At 41.5% G+C, this 20,208-nt stretch overlaps 2 protein-coding genes across 2 annotated transcripts in view; one reads left to right on the top strand and one right to left on the bottom strand.

Annotated features, from left to right (window-relative positions):
* Positions 1–20,208, top strand: part of ZC3H11A (zinc finger CCCH-type containing 11A) — a 59,600-nt gene that overhangs the window by 36,683 nt on the left and 2,709 nt on the right. The window contains exons 10-17 of the mRNA XM_063709441.1: positions 1,870–1,932; positions 6,028–6,126; positions 9,132–9,200; positions 15,966–16,469; positions 17,110–17,186; positions 18,494–18,809; positions 19,298–19,464; positions 19,840–19,907. Of these exons, the coding sequence (XP_063565511.1) occupies positions 1,870–1,932; positions 6,028–6,126; positions 9,132–9,200; positions 15,966–16,469; positions 17,110–17,186; positions 18,494–18,809; positions 19,298–19,464; positions 19,840–19,907 (1,363 nt within the window). The remainder of the gene's footprint in view (positions 1–1,869; positions 1,933–6,027; positions 6,127–9,131; positions 9,201–15,965; positions 16,470–17,109; positions 17,187–18,493; positions 18,810–19,297; positions 19,465–19,839; positions 19,908–20,208) is intronic.
* On the bottom strand, positions 3,686–3,991 carry LOC101148362 (large ribosomal subunit protein eL33-like). The gene has a single exon (XM_055368878.2). It carries the CDS (start codon positions 3,989–3,991, stop codon positions 3,686–3,688), a length of 306 nt encoding a protein of 101 aa, XP_055224853.2.

Below are 20,208 nucleotides of genomic sequence, written 5' to 3'. Positions count from 1 at the left end.
TCTTTGTCAAGCAGCCCTCACATATATTTTTCCATTTACTGTTTATATCCACTAAATACATTTATTGGCTTCCCATGTGACTAAAGAACTATAATAAAGTTTTTTATTTATTTCTTTGAGACAGAGTTGCACTCCTGTTGCCTAGGCTGGAGTGCAATGGCACGATCTCAGCTCACTGCAGCCTCCGTCTTCTGGGTTCAAGCAATTTTCATGTCTTGGCCTCCCAAGTAGTTGGGATTATAGGCATGTGCCACCAAGCCCAGCTGATTTTTTTTGTATTTTTAGTAGAGACGGGGTTTCAGAGACGGGGTTTCTCCATGTTGGTCTGGCTGGTCTCAAACTCCCGACCTCAGGTGATCCGCCCGCCTCGGCCTCCCGAAGTGCTGGGATTACAGGTGTGAGCCACCATTCTTGGCCATTAATTTTTTTTTTTTTTTTAGATGGAGTCTTGCTCTGTCGCCCAGGCTAAAGTGCAATGGTGCGATCTCCACTCACTGCAACCTCCGCCTCCCAGGTTCAAGTGATTCTCCTGCCTCAGCCTCCCCAGTAGCTGGGATTATAGGCACCCGCCACCACGCCTGGCTAATTTTTGTATTTTTGGTAGAAACGGGGTTTCACCATGTTGGCCACACTGGTCTTGAACTGCTGACCTCAAATCATCTGCCCGCCTCAGCCTCCCAAATTGCTGGGATTATAGGTGTTAGCCACCACACCTGGCCTGTAACGAAGTATTTTCACTTAATAATTTTAAGCCTAATAAGGAATTATAGATATAGATATATTTAAATGTTTGTGCAATTCAAACAACAAAGAATTAGAAGAAAGAGAGCTCACTTCTTCCTGAGGTGATCAGAGATAGTTATATTGGAGAGTTAACATTGGAGTAGAGTACAGTTTCATTCAACATATCAAAGTGCATAAGCAAAAGGATAGTTTCAGCTTTATAACCAATTGGTTAAGAATACAATCTGTCTTATACTCAACTGCTATTAATAATTAGTACTATTCTAGGCTGTGCGCAGTGGCTTACATGTATAATCCCAGCACTTTGGGAGGCCGAGGCGGGCGGATCGCTTGAGGCCAGGAGTTCAAGACCAGCCTGGCCAACATGGTGAAACCCTGTCTCTACTAAAAATACAATAATTAGGCCGGGTGTGGTGGCTCACGCCTGTAATCCCGGGACTTTGGGAGGCCGAGGCGGGCAGATCACAAGGTCAGAAATTCGAGACCAGCCCGACCAACGCAGTGAAACCTTGTCTCTACTAAAAATACAAAATTTAGCCGGGCATGGTGGTGCACGCCTGTAATCCCAGCTACTCAGGCTGAGACAGGAGAATCGTTTGAACCCGGGAGGTGGAGGTTGCAGTGAGCCGAGATCGGGCCACTGCACTCTAGCCTGGGCGACAGAGTGAGACTCTGTCTCAAAAAAGAAAGACAAAAAACAAAAAAAAAACCAGGTGTGGTAGTGTGCGCAGTAGTCCCAGCTACTCGGGAGGCTGAGACAGGAGAATTGCTTGAACCCAGGAGGTGGAGGTTGCAGTGAGCCAAGATGGCACCACTGCACTCCAGCCTGAGTGACAGAGCAAGAGTCTATTATTATCAAAATAATAATAATAATTAGTACTATGCTATTGCTTCTGTTTAGGCTGTATGTTTGGCTGTTTATTATTAATAGGTTTTGGGGTTTTTTTTGTTTGTTTTTTTTGGTTTTTTTTGATATAATGGCCTTCCTTAAGACTGAGACCTGATTTTCAAGAGACTTTCTGGGTGGGTTGACACTAATATCAGAACATACTTTGTACCAATTAGTAGTTACTGAATACAGAAAAATTGACTAAGGATAGAGAAATTCTGCTTTTGCCATTTCAGGAGAAGAACCCTTGGTTAGATTGAGTCTTACTGAGAGACTGGGGAAACGAAAATTTTCAGCAGGTAAGATAAGTTTTGTGTATATCTTTTCTTTTCTGCTTGTTTGTGCATTAACATGATAGCTTCTCCAAACTCTTTTTATACAGATCTTTGTTATTGGTCCCCCTGTATTGGCTGAAAGCACTTATAAATTCCTCATGTTTTCATGAGTGCATTATACCTTTTATTGAAGATACAGAGATTTAAAGTGTTATAATTGAACTAGATTATGACCATGACCAGCATTTTAGAAGGAACTAGATTTTAAAAATGTAAAGAACACCTCTATTTCTCTGAACAAATTTAAATGTGAGTTTTTTAGAGGCGAGAAAAATGATTGGTTAATATAATGTGTGTCTCTTAGAATACAGGAATCCCTAAGAAGAAAGAAGAAAGTATGTATATATAAAATTTGAGTCCTTGAGTCTATTGGTGCTTGCTTATTTATTTATTTATTTAGAGACAAGAGTCTTGTTTTGTTACCCAGGCTGGAGTGCAGTGGTGCAATCTCAGCTCACTGCAACCTCCACCTCCTGGACTCAAGTGATCCTCCTGCCCCAGCCTTTCAAGTAACTGGGACCATAGGCCTACACCACCATACCTGGCTAATTTTTGTATTTTTTATAGTGATAGGGTTTCACCGTGTTGCCCAGGCTGGTCTCCAACTCCTGGGCTCAAGTGATCTGTCGGCCTTGGCCTCCCAAAGTACTGCAATTACAGGCATGAGATACCATGCTTGGCTGCTATTTTATTTTTGGGGGAGTACTTTACCATATTAGTAAATTGTTGTATAACTACCCTAACGTGTCTGACTCCAAAAAATTATTATTATCATTTGAAACGAGAGTCTTGCTCTGTCGCCCACACTGGCGTGCACTGGCACAATCTCAGCTCACTGCAACCTCCACCTCCTGGGTTCAAGTGATTCTCCTGCCTCAGCCTCTCGAGTAGCTGGGATTACAGGCACTACCCCTGGCTAATTTTTGTATTTTTAGTAGAGATGGGGTTTCCACCATGTTGGCCAGGCTGGTCTTGAACTCCTGCCCTCAGGTGATCCACCCGCCTCTGCCTCCCAAAGTGCTGGGATTATAGGCGTGAGCCACTGCTCTGGCCTTCAAAAAATTATTTTGAAAATTTTTTCTGACTTCAGAATTTTCTTCATACTGTTTTAAATGTCCTAAAAAGGAAACCTTATCTATCTCTATTTTATGTTGTCTTTGATGCAGTTCTCACTACCCTATCTTCAGAACCGTTCTGAACTTAGTCACATTTCAAAGTTTCAGACAGTGAGAGATGGGAATGTATTGTTGAATCAGTTATGCACTTTACGCTCTAAGTAATAAAAAACTTTCAGCGATGAGATAATGCCCATGAATGAAATTAATATTTGCTGTGGCTTTGCTGTATATCAAAGAACATTATGTAAATTCTCATCGAATCCTTGGCAACCATGAGTAAACCATGCACAATGCTTGGCACTTGATATCAGTAAATATTTTCTGCACTGAGCTCAAACTCAGGAAGGGTTAAATAACTTGCCTAAGGTTATAGTCAGATGAATACATTACACGTTATACAGTCATTTACGAAAAAAGCTTAGAAGAGACAGAAATGAGGCAGTCTTTAGAAATCTCTTCTAGCTGTAAATCAAGAAACAATAACAGTTGTAGATTTTAAGAGCAGTATTTTATTTTTGTTTATTTATTTATTTACAATAGCGCAAATCCACTTTTACTGACTTTTCATTAGTTTAAACCCTTGTGGTGTACAGCGTCACTCAGATTCTGTGTCCAATAGCATTAGCAGGAAGATTGCTTTGGAATTTGGCATGAACCACACCACTGTTTCCATGGGCTTGAGTTACCTTTCCCCAGATGACTCTGGTTTTGTTTGGTTTGCCACCAGGAGTCACTGTGTTGTTCTTTGCTTTGTATACATAAGCACATCTCTTGCCCAAATAGAATTTTGTTTCATCTGGGGCATAAACACCTTCAATTTTAAGAAAAGCTATGTGCTCCCTTTTTTTCCGGAGACCCCACTTACAGCCAGCAAAAATGCCCTTGGACCACAGCCTTCTAGACATACTTCCTTTAAGAAGTCCTGTTCCCAGGAGGCCTCCACAGGATCCAAGATGGTGGGGAGAGCTAAGAGCAGTATTTTAATATCTTAGCATGTATTTAGAGTACAAACCAAACCAGGGTTCCAAATTAATAGGACTTTCAGCTTGGATAAAGCTGATCCAGAAATTTTAGGTAGAAAAAAATAATACTAAGCCAGGTATGGTGGTGCATGCCTGTCATCCCAGCTGCGTGGGCAGCTGAGGTTAGAGGATCCCTTGAGTCCAGGAGTTTGAGTCCAGTCTGGGCAACATAGCAAGACCCTGTCTCTAAAAATAATAATTAAAAGTTCTTAAAATATAGAAATGAGCTGTTTTAACATCAGCATACCTGTAAACTTTGTGATGGTTTTATATTTAAATTATAAATGAGGGGAGAGAAACAATCATACTCTGTGTAGGGTCTTTTGACGCTTTGGTACCTTGCAAACAATGTAACTTCAGTCAAGCAATCTAAAAAACCGTTTTTAAAAACTGGTGACTTTTAAACAACTTGTATTGAACAGTGTAATAAAACTAGAAGGCTGGGCGCGGTAGCTTACGCCTGTAATCCCAGCACTTTGAGAGGCCGAGGCAGGTGGATCACGAGGTCAGGAGTTCGAGACCGGCCTGATCAACATGGTGAAACTACTAAAAATACAAACATCTCTACTACAAAAAAGTCTACTAAAAATACAAAAATCAGCCAGGCATGGTGGCATGCGCCTGTAATTCCAGCTACTTGGGAGGCTGAGGTAGGAGAATCGCTTGAACCCAGGAGGCGGAGGTGGCAGTGAGCTGAGATCGTGCCCCTGCACTCCAGCCTGGGCGAAAGAATGAGACTCCGTCTCAGAAAGCAGCTGGAATTAGGAAACTTGATTTAGGTCTTGGCTGTATCACTAACTAGTTGATGACTTGGATAAGATACAGAATATTTCAGAACCTTAGATTTCTTTTCTAGAATTGGAGAGAGAGGGGTTATGTGGCTCTTAAAGTCTTCATACTAAAAAACTTAAAATTTAATAATTCTTAACCTGTCTTCCTCATCCTGTATGCATTTACTTAATTCAGCAGCTGACCAGTTAAGATTTTTGTGGGGGCCTGGCATAGTGCTGTAATCCTAGCATTTGGAGGCTGAAGTGGGCAGATCACATGAGCTCAGGAGTTCAAGACCAGCCTGGGCAACATGGCAAACCCTTGTCTCTACTAAAAATACAAAAATTAACCAGGCATGGCATGTGCCTATAGTCCAGCTACTTGGGAGGCTGAGGTGGGAGGATCGCTTGAGCCTAGGAGGTGGAGGTTGCAGTGAGCTGAGATTGCACCACTGCACTCCAGCCTGGGTGACAGAGTGAGATCCTGTCTCAAAAAAAAAAAAAAGAGTTCTTTTGTACGTGAAGATTTTTCACATTTCTAATTCTGAACTTTAATCTCAACCAGGGTTTATGACCTTTCATTTGTAGGTTTAGTCAGTTAATTTATTTGGTAAATGTTTGTGTATTCTAATTTTTTGTTCTTTCCCTTGTCTCTCTCTTTTTTTTTTCTTGAGAATGGGGCCTTGCTGTATCGCCCAGGCTGGAGTGTAGTATTATGATCATAGCTCACTGTAGCCTTTCTACCTCCTGGGCTCAAGTGATCCTCCTGCTTCGGCCTCCTAAGTAGCTGGGACCACAGGTGTGTGCCACCATGCCTGACTATTTTTTATTTTAATTGTTTTAGAGACAAGATCTTGCTGTGTTGCCCAGGCTGGTCTCGAACTCCTGGCCTTAAGTGATCCTCCTGCCTTGACCTCCCAAAGTGCTGAGATTACAGGCCTGAGCCACTGCACCTTGCCTTCCTTACCTCTTCTTTCTACGACATTTTTATGTTTCTAACATTGAACTCTAAGGAAGCTGGTGAACAAACACGCCATATGTATGCAGAACACTTAACAGAATTATGCTATGTTGTCTGTTTTTGTTTGTATTTCTTGACCTTGCTGAAGATTGACTTGAAATCTTAAACTAAGTTCTCCCTCTTTATAGGCGGTGACAGTGATCCTCCATTAAAGCGTAGCCTGGCACAGAGGCTAGGGAAGAAAGTTGAAGCTCCAGAAACTAACATTGACAAAACACCAAAGAAAGGTACCTGTGTTCTTACATACTTTGTGTGTGTATGTAATTATGACACTTGTGTCTTGTAATGCTAACAGCTATGGTTTTTCATTCTTTTGTTCAGGTAAATAGGTTATCTTGTGTTTGTTATATTATTCACTCAACAAACATTTAATCCTTAGTCTGCTAGATTCTGGGTAGACACCATTGAAAAAAACACTGTCACACTCCTCAGGAGCTTATAGTATAAATGGCAGGTAGGAATACTTATAAATGCTTATAAGTATTTATAATACTTATAAATACTTATAAATTTTGTAACAGAGAAAAGTACACAGTGTTATGGTAACACATAGGAGAGGCATCTATTATTACCATCTGTTAGGGGAAGGTTCACAGAAGAAGTTATGTTAAAGTTTAGACCTAAGACATGAGTTAGAAATTAGCCAGGTGAAGTTCGAGAGCCAGAGACTGTGTCTCAGGCAGAGAGAATAACTCCTGCAAAGGCAGAGCTAAGAGTGGTATGCTCAAGGAACTGCATATGGCTGAAACATAGAAATGGGCTGAAGAGTATGGTGACTAGATCATAATATAGTCTTTAAGCCATGTCAGAAAGTTTGGACTTATTCTAAGATAGTAACAACCCATTGAAAGGTTATAAACAGGCCGGGCACGGTAGGTCATGCCTGTAATCCCAGTACTTTGGGAGGCCGAGGTGGGTGGATCACCTGAGGTCAGACATTTGAGACCAGTCTGGCCAACATGGCAAAACCCCATCTTTACTAAAAATACAAAAAAATTAGCTGGGCGGGGTGGCACGCACCTATAATCCCAGCTACTTGGGAGGCTGAGGCAGGAGAATTGTGTGAACCTGGAAGGCAGAGGTTACAGTGAGCCGAGATCAATCACCACTGCACTCCAGCCTGGGTGACCAAGTGAGACTCCATCTCAAAAAAAAAAAAAGAAAGAAAGAAAGGTTATAAACAAGGATCACAGGCTCAAATGTGCATTTTAAAACCATTACCTTGCCTGCAATATGGAGACAGATTAGAAGGGGGCAAGCATGCTGGCCTGGAGATGAGTTGGCAGGCTGTTAAAATAATCTAGGTAAGACGAGGTAGTGGCATAGATTTGGTATTTTGGAAGTTGGTTTGGAGACGTGGACTAAATCAAGAGATAGCTGGGAGTTAGATTTTTGTTTTGTTTTGTTTGTTTAAAGACAAGGTTTCACAGTGTTGCCTAGGCTGGATTCAAATTTCTGGCCTCAAGCCATCCTTCTTCAGCCTCCCAAGTAGCTGGAAGTACAGGAATGCACTATTGCGCCCCTCAGGGAATTAGAATTCTTTATAGTTGAAGGAGAGCAAAAAGCCAAGGTTAGATTTATGTTTTTTCTGCTTGTATGACTTGCAGTGAAACACTGGCGTTAAATTATTAAAGAATAGGTGTTTTTTTCCTTCTCATTGTGTTTGGTTTTAACTTTCTTTGAAATAAGAAACTTCTTTTAATTTTTCCCCTTGCCCAAGGGACTTTGATGAGTAGACGTTCCTGTTTGGAGGTTTTCTTGCGTTCTCAGAGCAAGCAAAAGTTACTTTCTTTGCCACATTGCTTTCTGCCTTGTGTATTGACCATGTTGAAGATTTTCATAACTAAGGAGCATATTTTAAATTTACTTGGAGGAAAAATTATTTCAATGACAATAAGGTTTTAGAAGGCTCTACAATAACAAAATTATTTCCTTTAATTCAGTAGTTTTTGCTTTTCAGATATAAAGTACGTTTTTCTTTGTTTCTTTTGGTATTTTTGTTTTTTGAGACAGTCTCACTCTGTCACCCAGACTGGAATGCAGTAGTGCTATCTCAGCTCACCCCAACCTCCACCTCCCGGGTTCAAACGATTCTCCTGTCTCAGCCTCCAGAGTAGCTGAGATTACAGGCATGTGCCACCACACCCGGCTCATTTTTGTGTTTTTAGTAGAGATGGGGTTTCACCATGTTGGCCAGGCTGGTCTGGAACTCCTCACCTCAGGTGATCTGCCCGCCTCCGGCCTCCCAAAGTGTTGGGATTAGAGGCGTGAGCCACCACCCCTGGCATGTTTTAAGCTTTCCAGAGTACTCTAGGGAATCTATGATTGACATAAATCTGTTCTGTGGAGAAGAAAATTTTAACTTTTCTTTTTTTTAAATACAGAGTCTCTCTCTGTGGCCCAGGCTGGAGTACAGTGGTGCGATCTTGGCTCACTGAAACCTCTGCCTCCCGGGTTCAAGTAATTCTCCTGCCTCAGCCTCCCTAGTAGCTAGAATTACAAGCACATGCCACCATGCCCGGCTAATTTTTGCATTTTTAGTAGAAACGAGGTTTTACCATGTTGGCCAGGCTGGTCTCAAACTCCTGACCTCAGGTTATCCACCTGCCTCGGCCTCCCAAAGTGCTGGGATTACAGATGTATGGCAACATGCGCAACAAACGTGTATTTAACTTGTAAAAAGTTTCTGTTCAACTTTTGATTTTTTAAAATCTTTCTTTTTATTTTTTTGAGATAGAGAGTCTCATTCTTGTCACCCAGGTTGGAGTCCAGTGGCACGATCTCAGCTCATTGCAACCTCTACCTCCCAGGTTCAAGCAATTCTCCTGCCTCAGCCTCCTGAGTAGCTGGGATTACAGGCACCCGCCACCATGCCCAGCTATTTTTTTTTTTTTTTTTGTATTTTTTTTTAGTAGAGATGGGGTTTCACCGTGTTGGCCAGGCTGGTGTTGAACTTCTGACCTCAAGTGATCCACCCACCTCAGCCTCCCAAAGTGCTAGGATTACAAGCGTGAGCCACTGCGCCCAGCTAATTCTTGCATTTTTAGTAGAGATGGGGTTTCACCATGTTGGCCAGGCTGGCCTTGAACTCCTGACCTCAAGTGATCAGCCTGCCTTGGCCTCCCAAAGTTCTGGGATTACAGGTGTATGCCACCATGCCCAGCAAACCTGTATTTAAGCTGTAAAAAGTTTCTGTTCAACTTTTGATTTTTGAAAATCTTTCTTTTCACAGCTCAAGTTTCCAAGTCTCTTAAGGAGCGATTAGGCATGGCAGCTGATCCAAATAATGAGGATGCAACAGGTAAGTAAATCCTAAAACCAGATTCTGATTATTTTTTTCTTTGCTGTAAGAGCCTTTGCTTTTTCTCAGATTTACCTGTTGCTTGCTAGGGCTTTTGATTTTTGTTCTTTTGTAGTTCTGTTTGTTTTTTAAGTAATTGATCAAGTCAGCTCAGACTCAACTGGGATCCCTTTTTTGTGCTTAGAGATGGTAAAATGATTGTTCATCATAGCATTAATAGTAGGAAATTATTTATTTATTTATTTATTTTATTTATTTATTTTTGAGACAGAGTTTTGCTCTTGTTGCCCAGGCTGGAGTTAAATGGCAAGGTCTCAGCTCACTGCAACCTCAACCTCCTGGGTTCAAGCAATTCCCCTGCCTCAGCTTCCCGAGTAGCTAGGATTACAGGCGTACGCCACCATGCCTTGCTAATATTTGTATTTTTAGTAGAGACGGGGTTTCACCATGTTGGTCAGGCTGCTCTCAAACTCCTGACCTTAGGTGATCCACCTGCCTCAGCCTCCCAAAATCCTGGGATTACAGGCACGAGCCACCGCACCTGGCTAAATAGTAGGAAATTAGAAACAACTTAAATATACAACAAAAAGGGTTTAGATAAAATTATGATAGTTATGTGCTAAAATAATTGCTGTCATGAAAAGTCAAATGCTGAACAACAATGATATGGAAAAATCAACTTGCATTGTATCAAGTGAAGAAAGATAACAGAGAGCACATACCACTTTTGACCTCCTGATTTAGGGCAACATAAGAATCTTTTTTTTTTTTAATTTATTTTTATTTTTTTAGTATTTATTGATCGTTCTTGGGTGTTTCTCGGAGAGGGGGATTTGGCAGGGTCATAGGACAATAGTGGAGGGAAGGTCAGCAGATAAACATGTGAACAAGGGTCTGTGGTTTTCCTAGACAGAGGACCCTGCGGCCTTCCGCAGTGTTTGTGTCCCTGGGTACTTGAGATTAGGGAGTGGTGATGACTCTTAACGAGCATGCTGCCTTCAAGCATCTGTTTAACAAAGCACATCTTGCACCGCCCTTAACCCATTTAACCCTGAGTGGACACAGCACATGTTTCAGAGAGCACGGGGTTGGGAGTAAAGTTATAGATTAACAGCATCCCAAGGCAGAAGAATTTTTCTTAGTACAGAACAAAATGGAGTCTTCCATGTCTACTTCTTTCTACACAGACACAGTAACAATCTGATGTCTCTTTCTTTTCCCCACATTTCCCCGTTTTCTATTCGACAAAACCGCCTTCGTCATCATGGCCCGTTCTCAATGAGCTGTTGGGTACACCTCCCAGACGGGGTGGCAGCCGGGCAGAGGGGCTCCTCACTTCCCAGATGGGGCGGCCGGGCAGAGACGCTCCTCACCTCCCAGATGGGGTGGCGGTCAGGCAGAGACACTCCTCAGTTCCCAGACGGGGCCGCGGCCGGGCAGAGGGGCTCCTCACTTCCCAGATGGGGCGGCCGGGCAGAGACGCTCCTCACCTCCCAGATGGGGTGGCGGTCGGGCAGAGACACTCCTCAGTTCCCAGACGGGGCCGCGGCCGGGCAGAAGGGCTCCTCACATCCCAGACGGGGCGGCAGGGCAGAGGCGCTCCCCACATCTCAGACGATGGGCGGCCGGGCAGAGACACTCCTCACTTCCTAGACGGGATGGTGGCCGGGAAGAGGCGCTCCTCACTTCCCAGACTGGGCGGCCGGGCAGAGGGGCTCCTCACATCCCAGACGATGGGCGGCCAGGCAGAGACGCTCCTCACTTCCCAGACGGGATGGCAGCTGGGCAGAGGCTGCAATCTTGGCACTTTGAGAGGCCAAGGCAGGCGGCTGGGAGGTGGAGGTTGTTGCGAGCCGAGATCACGCCACTGCACTCCAGCCTGGGCAACATTGAGCACTGAGTGAGCGAGACTCCGTCTGCAATCCCGGCACCTCGGGAGGCCGAGGCAGGCAGATCACTCGTGGTCAGGAGCTGGAGACCAGCCCGGCCAACACGGCGAAACCCCGTCTCCACCAAAACATGCAAAAACCAGTCAGGTGTGGCAGCGTGCGCCTGCAATCCCAGGCACTCTGCAGGCTGAGGCAGGAGAATCAGGCAGGGAGGTTGCAGTGAGCCGAGATGGCGGCAGTACAGTCCAGCCTTGGCTTTCACAACTTTGGTGGCATCAGAGGGAGACCAGGGAGAGGGGGAGGGGGAGGGGGAATCTTTTTTTTTTTAAGTTTATTTTCTTATTATAGAAACTTATTCTCAGGAGAAACATGCGTATGTATGAGATTATTCTAATTTTGTAAAGATATAAACATATACCTTTAAAAAATCTTCAAAAATACACCAGAATATAAATAAAATTGGTGTCATCTGGGTATTGGGGTTTTCTTTATATTCTTTCTGTGTTATAATTTTTAAATTTTTTTAATTATGAAATATAACTACATAAGTATATATATGTACAGTTTAAGGAATAATAAAATGAACATCCATGTATTCAGCCTTCCATCTTTTTTTTTTTTAATACCTTGCTGAATTCAGTTTGAGGCTTTTAAAAATTTTATATTTTTATATCTCTATTTATGAATGCTGTTAGCCACCTTAGGTTATTTTTTATCCCCCATCCTTATCTGATTTGGATGTTAAAATTATATTAGCATCATAAAAAGGGAGTCCGATGTTGGACATTCTTATTCTGTTGTATGCAACCTGAATTATTCAGAGATTTCTAGGGTTTTATCTCTCCCTAGTATGCTGCAGGTTCACTGTTGTGGATCAAACATGGATCATTTTTGTTCATTCTGCTAAATCAGTATTTATGATAATCAGTATGTATCATAAATACTGATTCAGTAAATACATAAATACTGATTCAGTGGGCCCTTGAATCTAAAGATTTGTCTTTAGCTCTAGAAAACATTAATTTCTTTTGAGTATGACTGCCCCACATTTCTTTTTGTTTTCTCCTTGTGAAATTTGTATTAGATAGATGTTGGAACTTTGGGACATATGCCTGCATGTCTCTTTATACTTTTTGTTTCTTTGTTTTTGGCTAACCTTCTGTGAGCTTTGTTCAACTTTATTTTTTAGACAAGGAATTGACAATTTTTTTCCTGTAAAGGGTCGGATATAAATAACTTTGCAGTCCACAGTATTGCAGCTACCCCACTCTGCCATTGTAGAGTGAAAGCAGCCATATGCATATGTATGCAATATGTAAATGAATGACTGCTGGTGTGTTCTAGCAAAACTTCATTTACAAAATTAGGTGGTGGCCATATGGGCTATATATAGTTTGCCTGTGCCTTTTTAAATGGCTGATTTGGGGCCAGCCTTATCTTTATTATCCAGTCCTTCACATGAATTTATTTTGGCACTTGGTGTTTTTATTTTTCAAGAACTTTCTTTGTTCTCTTATTTTTTTTCTTTATTCTCGGCCTGGGATTTCTTCTTTTTTTTGAGATGGAGTTTCGCTCTTGTTGCCCAGTCTGGAGTGCAATGGTGCGATCTCGGCTCACTGCAACCTCTGCCTCCCAGGTTCAAGTGATTCTCCTGCCTCACCCTTCCAAGTAGCTGGGATTACAGGCATGCGCTACCACGCCCAGCTAATTTTGTATTTTTAGTAGAAACGGGGCTTCTCCATGTTGGTCAGGCTGGTCTCGAACTCCCGACCTCAGATGATCTGCCCACTTTGGCCTCCCAAAGTGCTGGGATTACAGGCGTGAGCCACTGCGCCCGCCTTTATTTTTTATTTTTTATTTTTTTTTTGTTTGAGACAGTCTCACTCTCATCCAGGCTGGAGTGCAGTGGCGTGATCTCAGCTCACTGCAACCTCTGCCTCCCAGGTTAAAGCGATTCTCCTGTCTCAGCCTCCCGAGTAAATGGGATTACAGGCATGTGCAATCACGCCTGGCTAACTTGTATTTTTAGTAGAGACGGGGTTTCACCATGTTGGCCAGGCTAGTCTCCAACTCCTGATCTGCCTCACCTCAAGTGATCTGCCTGCCTCGGCCTCCCAAAGTGCTGGGATTACAGGTGTGAGTCACTGCGCCTGGCCTGCTCTGGGATTTCTAATTCAAATCTTTATTTTTATTTTTAAAAGTTTGTGTATTATTTTGGCTTCTTAACCACTTTTTATTTATTTTGGTTTATCTTAAATGTTGTTGTTTTTCCATAGTTGTAAGTACCTGGCTTGGGTTTCCTTTCATTTTAAAGACCCTTTCCCCAAGTTGTCCTCTCTCCTGACTGGGAGACTCCATTTATGTCTGGCTAAGTGGAGAGGGTGTACTAACAGGCAGCTTGTATGGACTGAAGATGGGAGGTCTGGGGGCTCATACAATTGCCACAGTAAGACTTTATTTTCTGAGTGGAAACAACTTCTTTCCTTTTTCAGATTTGCTGTTTACTTTTATCCTTCCTCCCTCCCCTTTTTCTGCTTGGTACTGTGAAAGCTTGGGATTTTCATGCTCTGCTTCTCTCCAGCCCCAACATCTTCATAATGTGCTCTTCGTGGGCAAACTTGCCTCTTTTTAGGGAGCAGCTCTCAGGAGGAGGTCATGACTGGCCCAACTGTTCTATAGGCAGTCCTTAAATTTCTACCCTAATGGTTATGTCAGATCCCACCGTTGCTTTTAATATTAGTTAACCCAAGTTTGGCAGTTTCCTTTGACTGTATTGGGAGGAACAGAACTCACGCCTATGGTTTTAACTATTATTTTTCCATTTTTCTGTAAATTCAGACATCTGCTTTCTGTTCTAGAAATTCTTCAAGATGTATGCTCTGCCAGTGACATCCTTATTTCTCATTGCTGGTGTGGATTTATTTTATTTTTAATGTTTTATCATTTCAATGAAATTTTGGTAGGGGAGGGAAACAGGGCCTCTTATGTCACCATTCATGTTGTACTTTCTTGGAGTGGTAATTTTGAAATGTTTGCCATCTTGGATTGAAAGAATTTGTGATTTTTTATTAAAGAACTTGAAGAAATAATTCAGTAAGTGAGTGCTTCCTTTGCAATATTGCAGGTACCTAAATATAGTCGTTGTTCTCATGAAGTCTTTAGTGTGGTTGAAGATACAGGCAATTACAGTGTACTGAGTGTTCAGTGCTTTGATCAGAAAAACTAAATTGGAGGGTATCAGGTTTTAAGCTGAATTCAGTTGAAACTAACCAGGCCTGGCGTGGTGGCTCACGCCTGTAATCCCAGCACTTTGGGAGGCCAGGCAGGCAAATCTCTTGAGACCAGGAGTTTTGAGACCAGCCTGGCCAACATGGCAAAACTCTGTCTCTACAAAAAATACAAAAATTAGCCAGGCGTGGTCGTGGGCACCTGTAGGCCCAGCTACTCGGGAGGCTGAGGCAGAGAATCACTTGAACCCAGGAGATGTAGGTTGTGGTCAGTCAAGATGACACCACTGCACACTCCAGCCTGGGCAACAGAGCAAAACTCTGTCTCAAAAAACAAACAAACAAAAAACACAGGTAGCAAGAGAAATGAGATCAGCACGGAATACTCCAAGTAGAGGGAATAGTATACTCAGGAGTTTGGAAAGTGAGACAGAACACAGTATATTTAAGATTTCAGACTGGGTATGGTGGCTCACACCTGTAATCCCAGCACTTTGATTGGCTGAGGCAGAAGGATCACTTGAAGCCAGGAGTTTGGAGACCAGCCTGGGCCACATAACAAGACCTCGTCTCTACCAAAAAAAAAAAAAAGATTTTGAAAGGATATAATTTTTTTTGGGGGGGGGGGGGTTCATTAAAAGCTGTTATTCAGTGATTACATATATATGTGTATGATCTCCAAATTATCATTTATTTCATAGCACTATCTCTTTTCATTATTTATCTTCTTAGCCCTTCAGTAATGAGAATGGTTCTATCTGTCAAGTGTGACATTTGGTCTTCAGTTTAGACAGATATAGAACGATTAATGTATCATTGAAAATAGCTCTTCAGTGGCATGCCAATTTCTGGGCCTTCTGCATTTTTCTTCTATCTTGTCACCTGTTTTACCTTCTTTTTATCCTTTAAATTTAATATCATTTCCTTGTAGACAAGTGTAGGTGTTCTTGCTGTGTCCTTTTATAGCATTATACCTCCCTTATCAAAGCAGTTATCATTACCATACTCTGCTATAGCTTGTTTAATTATTGATCTGTTAGACTGTAAATTACATGTGGACAGAGATTTTATTTTGCTTACCATTGTATTTCTAGCCCAGTGTTCATTACATGTTTATAGCCATAAGTTAATGAAGAATTTATTGCTATTTTTGTTAAGATTTATAATGACAAATTTATCCAACTAGTAAATGGCTTTCAGTTTCTGAAGAATAAGCTTCTGAATAGAAATACAAATCAATTTTTGCCTCCAAAGAGTTTTCCTTGAGGACCACTGCCTGGAACTTGCAGTAATCTAAAATTGAAATAGAAACAATTAGCCGGGCTTGGTGGTGGGTACCTGTAGTCCCAGCTACTTGGGAGGCTGAGGCAGGAGAATCACTTGAACCCTGGGAGGCAGAGGTTGCAGTGAGCTGAGATTATACCACTGCACTCCAGCCTGGGTAACAGAGTGAGACTCTGTCTTAAAAAAAAAAAAAGAAAGAAAAAGAAAAAAAGGAAAAGAAATAAATGTTACCCTTTTGATCCTTTTAATTGCCTGCTTAAATGATAGCTCTCTGTTGGACTGTCTTGATCCAAGAGTAGAGAGATCATAAGTCAGTAAGAGATGAACTTCAAGTATAATGACATGTTTTTCTCCTGTGAAAACAGATAAAGTGAATAAAGTTGGTGAGATCCATGTGAAGACATTAGAAGAAATTCTTCTTGAAAGAGCCAGTCAGAAACGTGGAGAATTGCAAACTAAACTCAAGACAGAAGGACCTTCAAAAACTGATGATTCTACTTCAGGAGCAAGAAGCTCCTCCACTGTCCGTATCAAAACCTTCTCTGAGGTCCTGGCTGAAAAAAAACATCGGCAGCAGGAAGCAGAGAGACAAAAAAGCAAAAAGGATACAACTTGCATCAAGCTAAAGATTGATAGTGAAATTAAAAAAACAGTAGTTTTGCCACCCATTGTTGCCAGCAAAGGACAATCAGAGGAGCCTGCAGGTAAAACAAAGTCTATGCAGGAGGTGCACATCAAGACGCTGGAAGAAATTAAACTGGAGAAGGCACTGAGGGTGCAGCAGAGCTCTGAGAGCAGCACCAGCTCCCTGTCTCAACATGAGGCCACTCCAGGGGCAAGGCGGCTGCTGCGAATCACCAAAAGAACAGGTAACAAGAGAACTTGGTCTCTAGTACCATGTCCCCACATAATATTCCAGAGGAGTGTTCCATGGGATCTTCCTAGGAGTTGTTTGACAACCTTTCTTTACTCAGATAACGTTGAAAACACTGAATTAGATGAAGTTTTTCAGTAGTGCTATGTAGACCTTTGCTATTTTGTTTTATTTCTGAGACAGAGTCTCACTCTGTCACCCAGGCTGCAGTGCAGTGGCGTGACCTTGGCTCACTCTAGCTTCCACCTCCTAGGTTCAAGTGATTCTCCTGCCTCATCCTCCCAAGTAGCTGGGGCTACAGACATGTGCCACCACACCCCGCTAATTTTTGTATTTTTAATAGAGTTGGGGTTTCAGCATGTTGGCCAGGCTGGTCTCAAACTCCTCACCTCAAGTGTGATCTGCTTGCTTCAGTCTCCCAAAGTGCTGGGGTTACAGGTGTGAGCCACCATGCCCGGCCAACCTTTGCTATTTTAATGTGTATTTTGAGACTTTAGGAGCACAGATGGGCTTTATCTGTAATTTTATTTGTCCTGTCTTACTACTTTCATTAAATAAAGTTTTTTGTTTAACATATCTATCATGAAGTTGCAGCTTAAATAAAATAACTAATGATGTCTTTAATGTGAATACAGGGATGAAAGAAGAGAAGAACCTTCAGGAAGGAAATGAAGTTGATTCTCAGAGCAGTATTAGAACAGAAGCTAAAGAGGTAAATTTAAGATCATTGTATGGTTTTGTTCATGGCAAACAAAGGCTAGATAATTGGTAGTTTTACCTTACAGTAAATTTCTAAGTACTTCATTCATATATTAGGTAAACAGTCTTTCTTTTTACTTATAATTTCTTATGAGAATTTTCTATAGTTCTATGTATATCAGTATTCGCTGCCCTTTTAAAGTTTTTTGTTTGCTGGGCGCGGTGGCTCACACCTGTAATCCCAGCACTTTGGGAGGCTGAGGCGGGCGAATCACGAGGTCAGGAGATCGAGACCATCCTGGCTAACACGGTGAAACCCCGTCTCTACTAAAAATACAAAAAATAAAGTTTTTTGTTTAATTGGCCATTAATTTTTTTAACTGAGTTTTTTCTAATGCTATGTATGCATCATACAAAAGTTGGATATTTTATTTTTTTAAAAACTGAACAAACCCTAAAAATATACAACTCAGATGTAACCATCATTATCTTTTCCATGGATTTCTTCGAGCTTTTTCAGTCTTGCTCTGTTGCCCAGGCTGGAGTGCAGTGGCATGATCTCGGTTCACTGCATCCTTTGCCTCCTGGGTTCAAGCGATTCTTGTGCCTCAGCCTCCCATGTAGCTGGGATCAAAGGCATGCACCACCAAGCCTGACTAATTTTTGTATTTTTAGTAGAGACAGGGTTTCTCCATGTTGTCTAGAGTGGTCTCGAACTTCTGGCTTGAAGTGATCTGCCTGCCTTGGCCTCCCAACGTGTTGGGATTACATGTGTGAGCCACCACACTTGGCCTTCTTCGACCTTTTTGTTTATATATGCATGCATGTTAATTTGTTTAATGTTAAACCCATGTTTAGAACATAATGGAGAACTCTACAGTGTATCATTTTACAGCCTGCTTTAACTTTACCATGTTAATAATTCTTCAAGAAGTTTGTTTTTACTGACCACATGATTCTCCATTATACAAATACAGTCTTTTTCTGGACATTCAGATTTTGTTTTACACAATTTAAAATAATATCTTTGTACATAAATCTTTGTGCAAGTATTTGATTATTTAGGAATCATTAGTATTTGACTTAGAGTCATGGTTGTCTAGCCTGTGGAATCTGGGTTTTTTTATTATTCCTTACATCTGTAATTCTAATCTTTCATCTTTAACAGGGTATTGTCTATTTAACATCAAATAAAGAGCTTTTCTCTCAGATTCTGGATCATGTGAGATTCTGCTTAACTTAGATGTTAGCCTGGTACTTACATCATACAGGTTATTAGAGGTACCAGATTTTAATTCTGTCATTCAAATTTATCCGCAGGCTTCAGGTGAGACCACAGGAGTTGACATCACTAAAATTCAAGTCAAGAGATGTGAGACCATGAGAGAGAAGCACATGCAGAAACAGCAGGAGAGGGAAAAATCAGTCTTGACACCTCTTCGGGGAGATGTAGCCTCTTGCAATACCCAAGTGGCAGAGAAACCAGTGCTCACTGCTGTGCCAGGAATCACACGGCACCTGACCAAGCGGCTTCCCACAAAGTCATCCCAGAAAGTGGAGGTAGAAACCTCAGGCATTGGAGACTCATTATTGAATGTGAAATGTGCAGCACAGACCTTGGAAAAAAGGGGTAAAGGCAAGTATTTCTATACTGTGTATTGCTTTAGGTTATCAAAATTACCAAATTCAACCCAACTGTTGCCAGTAACTTCCTGGCAACAATTGGGTTGAATTTCATTTGCTTCTATCCACAGGTAGATAGTAATATTTCTGATATTTTTATACAAAGGCAAAACGAGATGAATTCTTTTCTCAGAATTTAAAATTGCTATTTAAAAAGCTTTGTGTAAAACTTTCTATGGTGCATCTTTCCTCTGGTATTGAATAAAAAACAAGGAATAGAGGAATGGTAACAAATTTAAGTGGTATTATATCTACATGGTGACCACCTGTAGTGACCACCATGTGACCACAAATTGCCTTTGAATCATTTTCAGTCTCTTTTTTAATAAATTATTTGTGGTATTTCTAGTACTGAAGGAGTTTTGATATTTTATTCTGAATTATTCTCCATTTAAAAGAGTTTATTCTCACTGCTTATCAGATATTTTCTGCCCTTTGTAGCTAAACCCAAAGTGAACGTGAAGCCATCTGTGGTTAAAGTTGTGTCATCCCCCAAATTGGCCCCAAAACGTAAGGCAGTGGAGATGCACGGTGCTGTCATTGCCGCTGTGAAGCCACTCAGCTCCAGCAGTGTCCTACAGGAACCCCCAGCCAAAAAGGCAGCTGTGGTAAGAAGTATATTCACTTTGTGGTGCTTTATTCTGTGTGGTAGGAAAGCAGGAAAGACTAACTCTCCACTAGCATTCTATCTTGTGTATATCACTTCCTGGCATTTCCTAGCATTTTAGTAATTTGGGTTACTACTGTATTTTATACTTACAGTTTGATATTTGTGAAGTAGCAGGACAGGATTTTTTAAAAGCTAATTTTTAGGTGGCAAGATATTTTGCTTATTTATATACTCAACCTTTAGATTATCGATTCTTAGATTCACAGGCTTAAAGAATCATAGCCACAATTCTAAGAAGGCAGCAAAAGAAAATGAATATGCTCAAATTAAAAAGCCTGACTCTCACTGAATTACCTGACTCTTCCTTTTGTAGGCTGTTGTCCCGCTTGTCTCTGAGGACAAATCAGTCACTGTGCCTGAAGCAGAAAATCCTAGAGACAGGTAATACTTTGTAATTCTTCCTAAACAAACTCCAGGCCCCTGTTACGTTTAGGCTCTCTAGAGAATAACACTGATAAATAACTTTAGCAGCATTCAAATAAATCTGTTGCACTTCAAATTAATTGCAAGAAAGTATGAAAATCTAGGCTTGCTGTTCTTCTTTGGTGCCATTGTTTACATTTTGCTATATTACCTAAAAGATGTTTTTTTGTTTTTTTTGTTTGAGGCAGCGTCTCACTGTGTCACCCAGACTGGAGTGCAGTGGCACAATCTCTGCTCACTGCAACCTCCACTTCCCGAG

This window comes from Gorilla gorilla, chromosome 1 (assembly GCF_029281585.2).
Source record: "Gorilla gorilla gorilla isolate KB3781 chromosome 1, NHGRI_mGorGor1-v2.1_pri, whole genome shotgun sequence".
NCBI lineage: Eukaryota > Metazoa > Chordata > Mammalia > Primates > Hominidae > Gorilla > Gorilla gorilla.
This window is presented reverse-complemented; position numbering and strand designations above follow the sequence as displayed.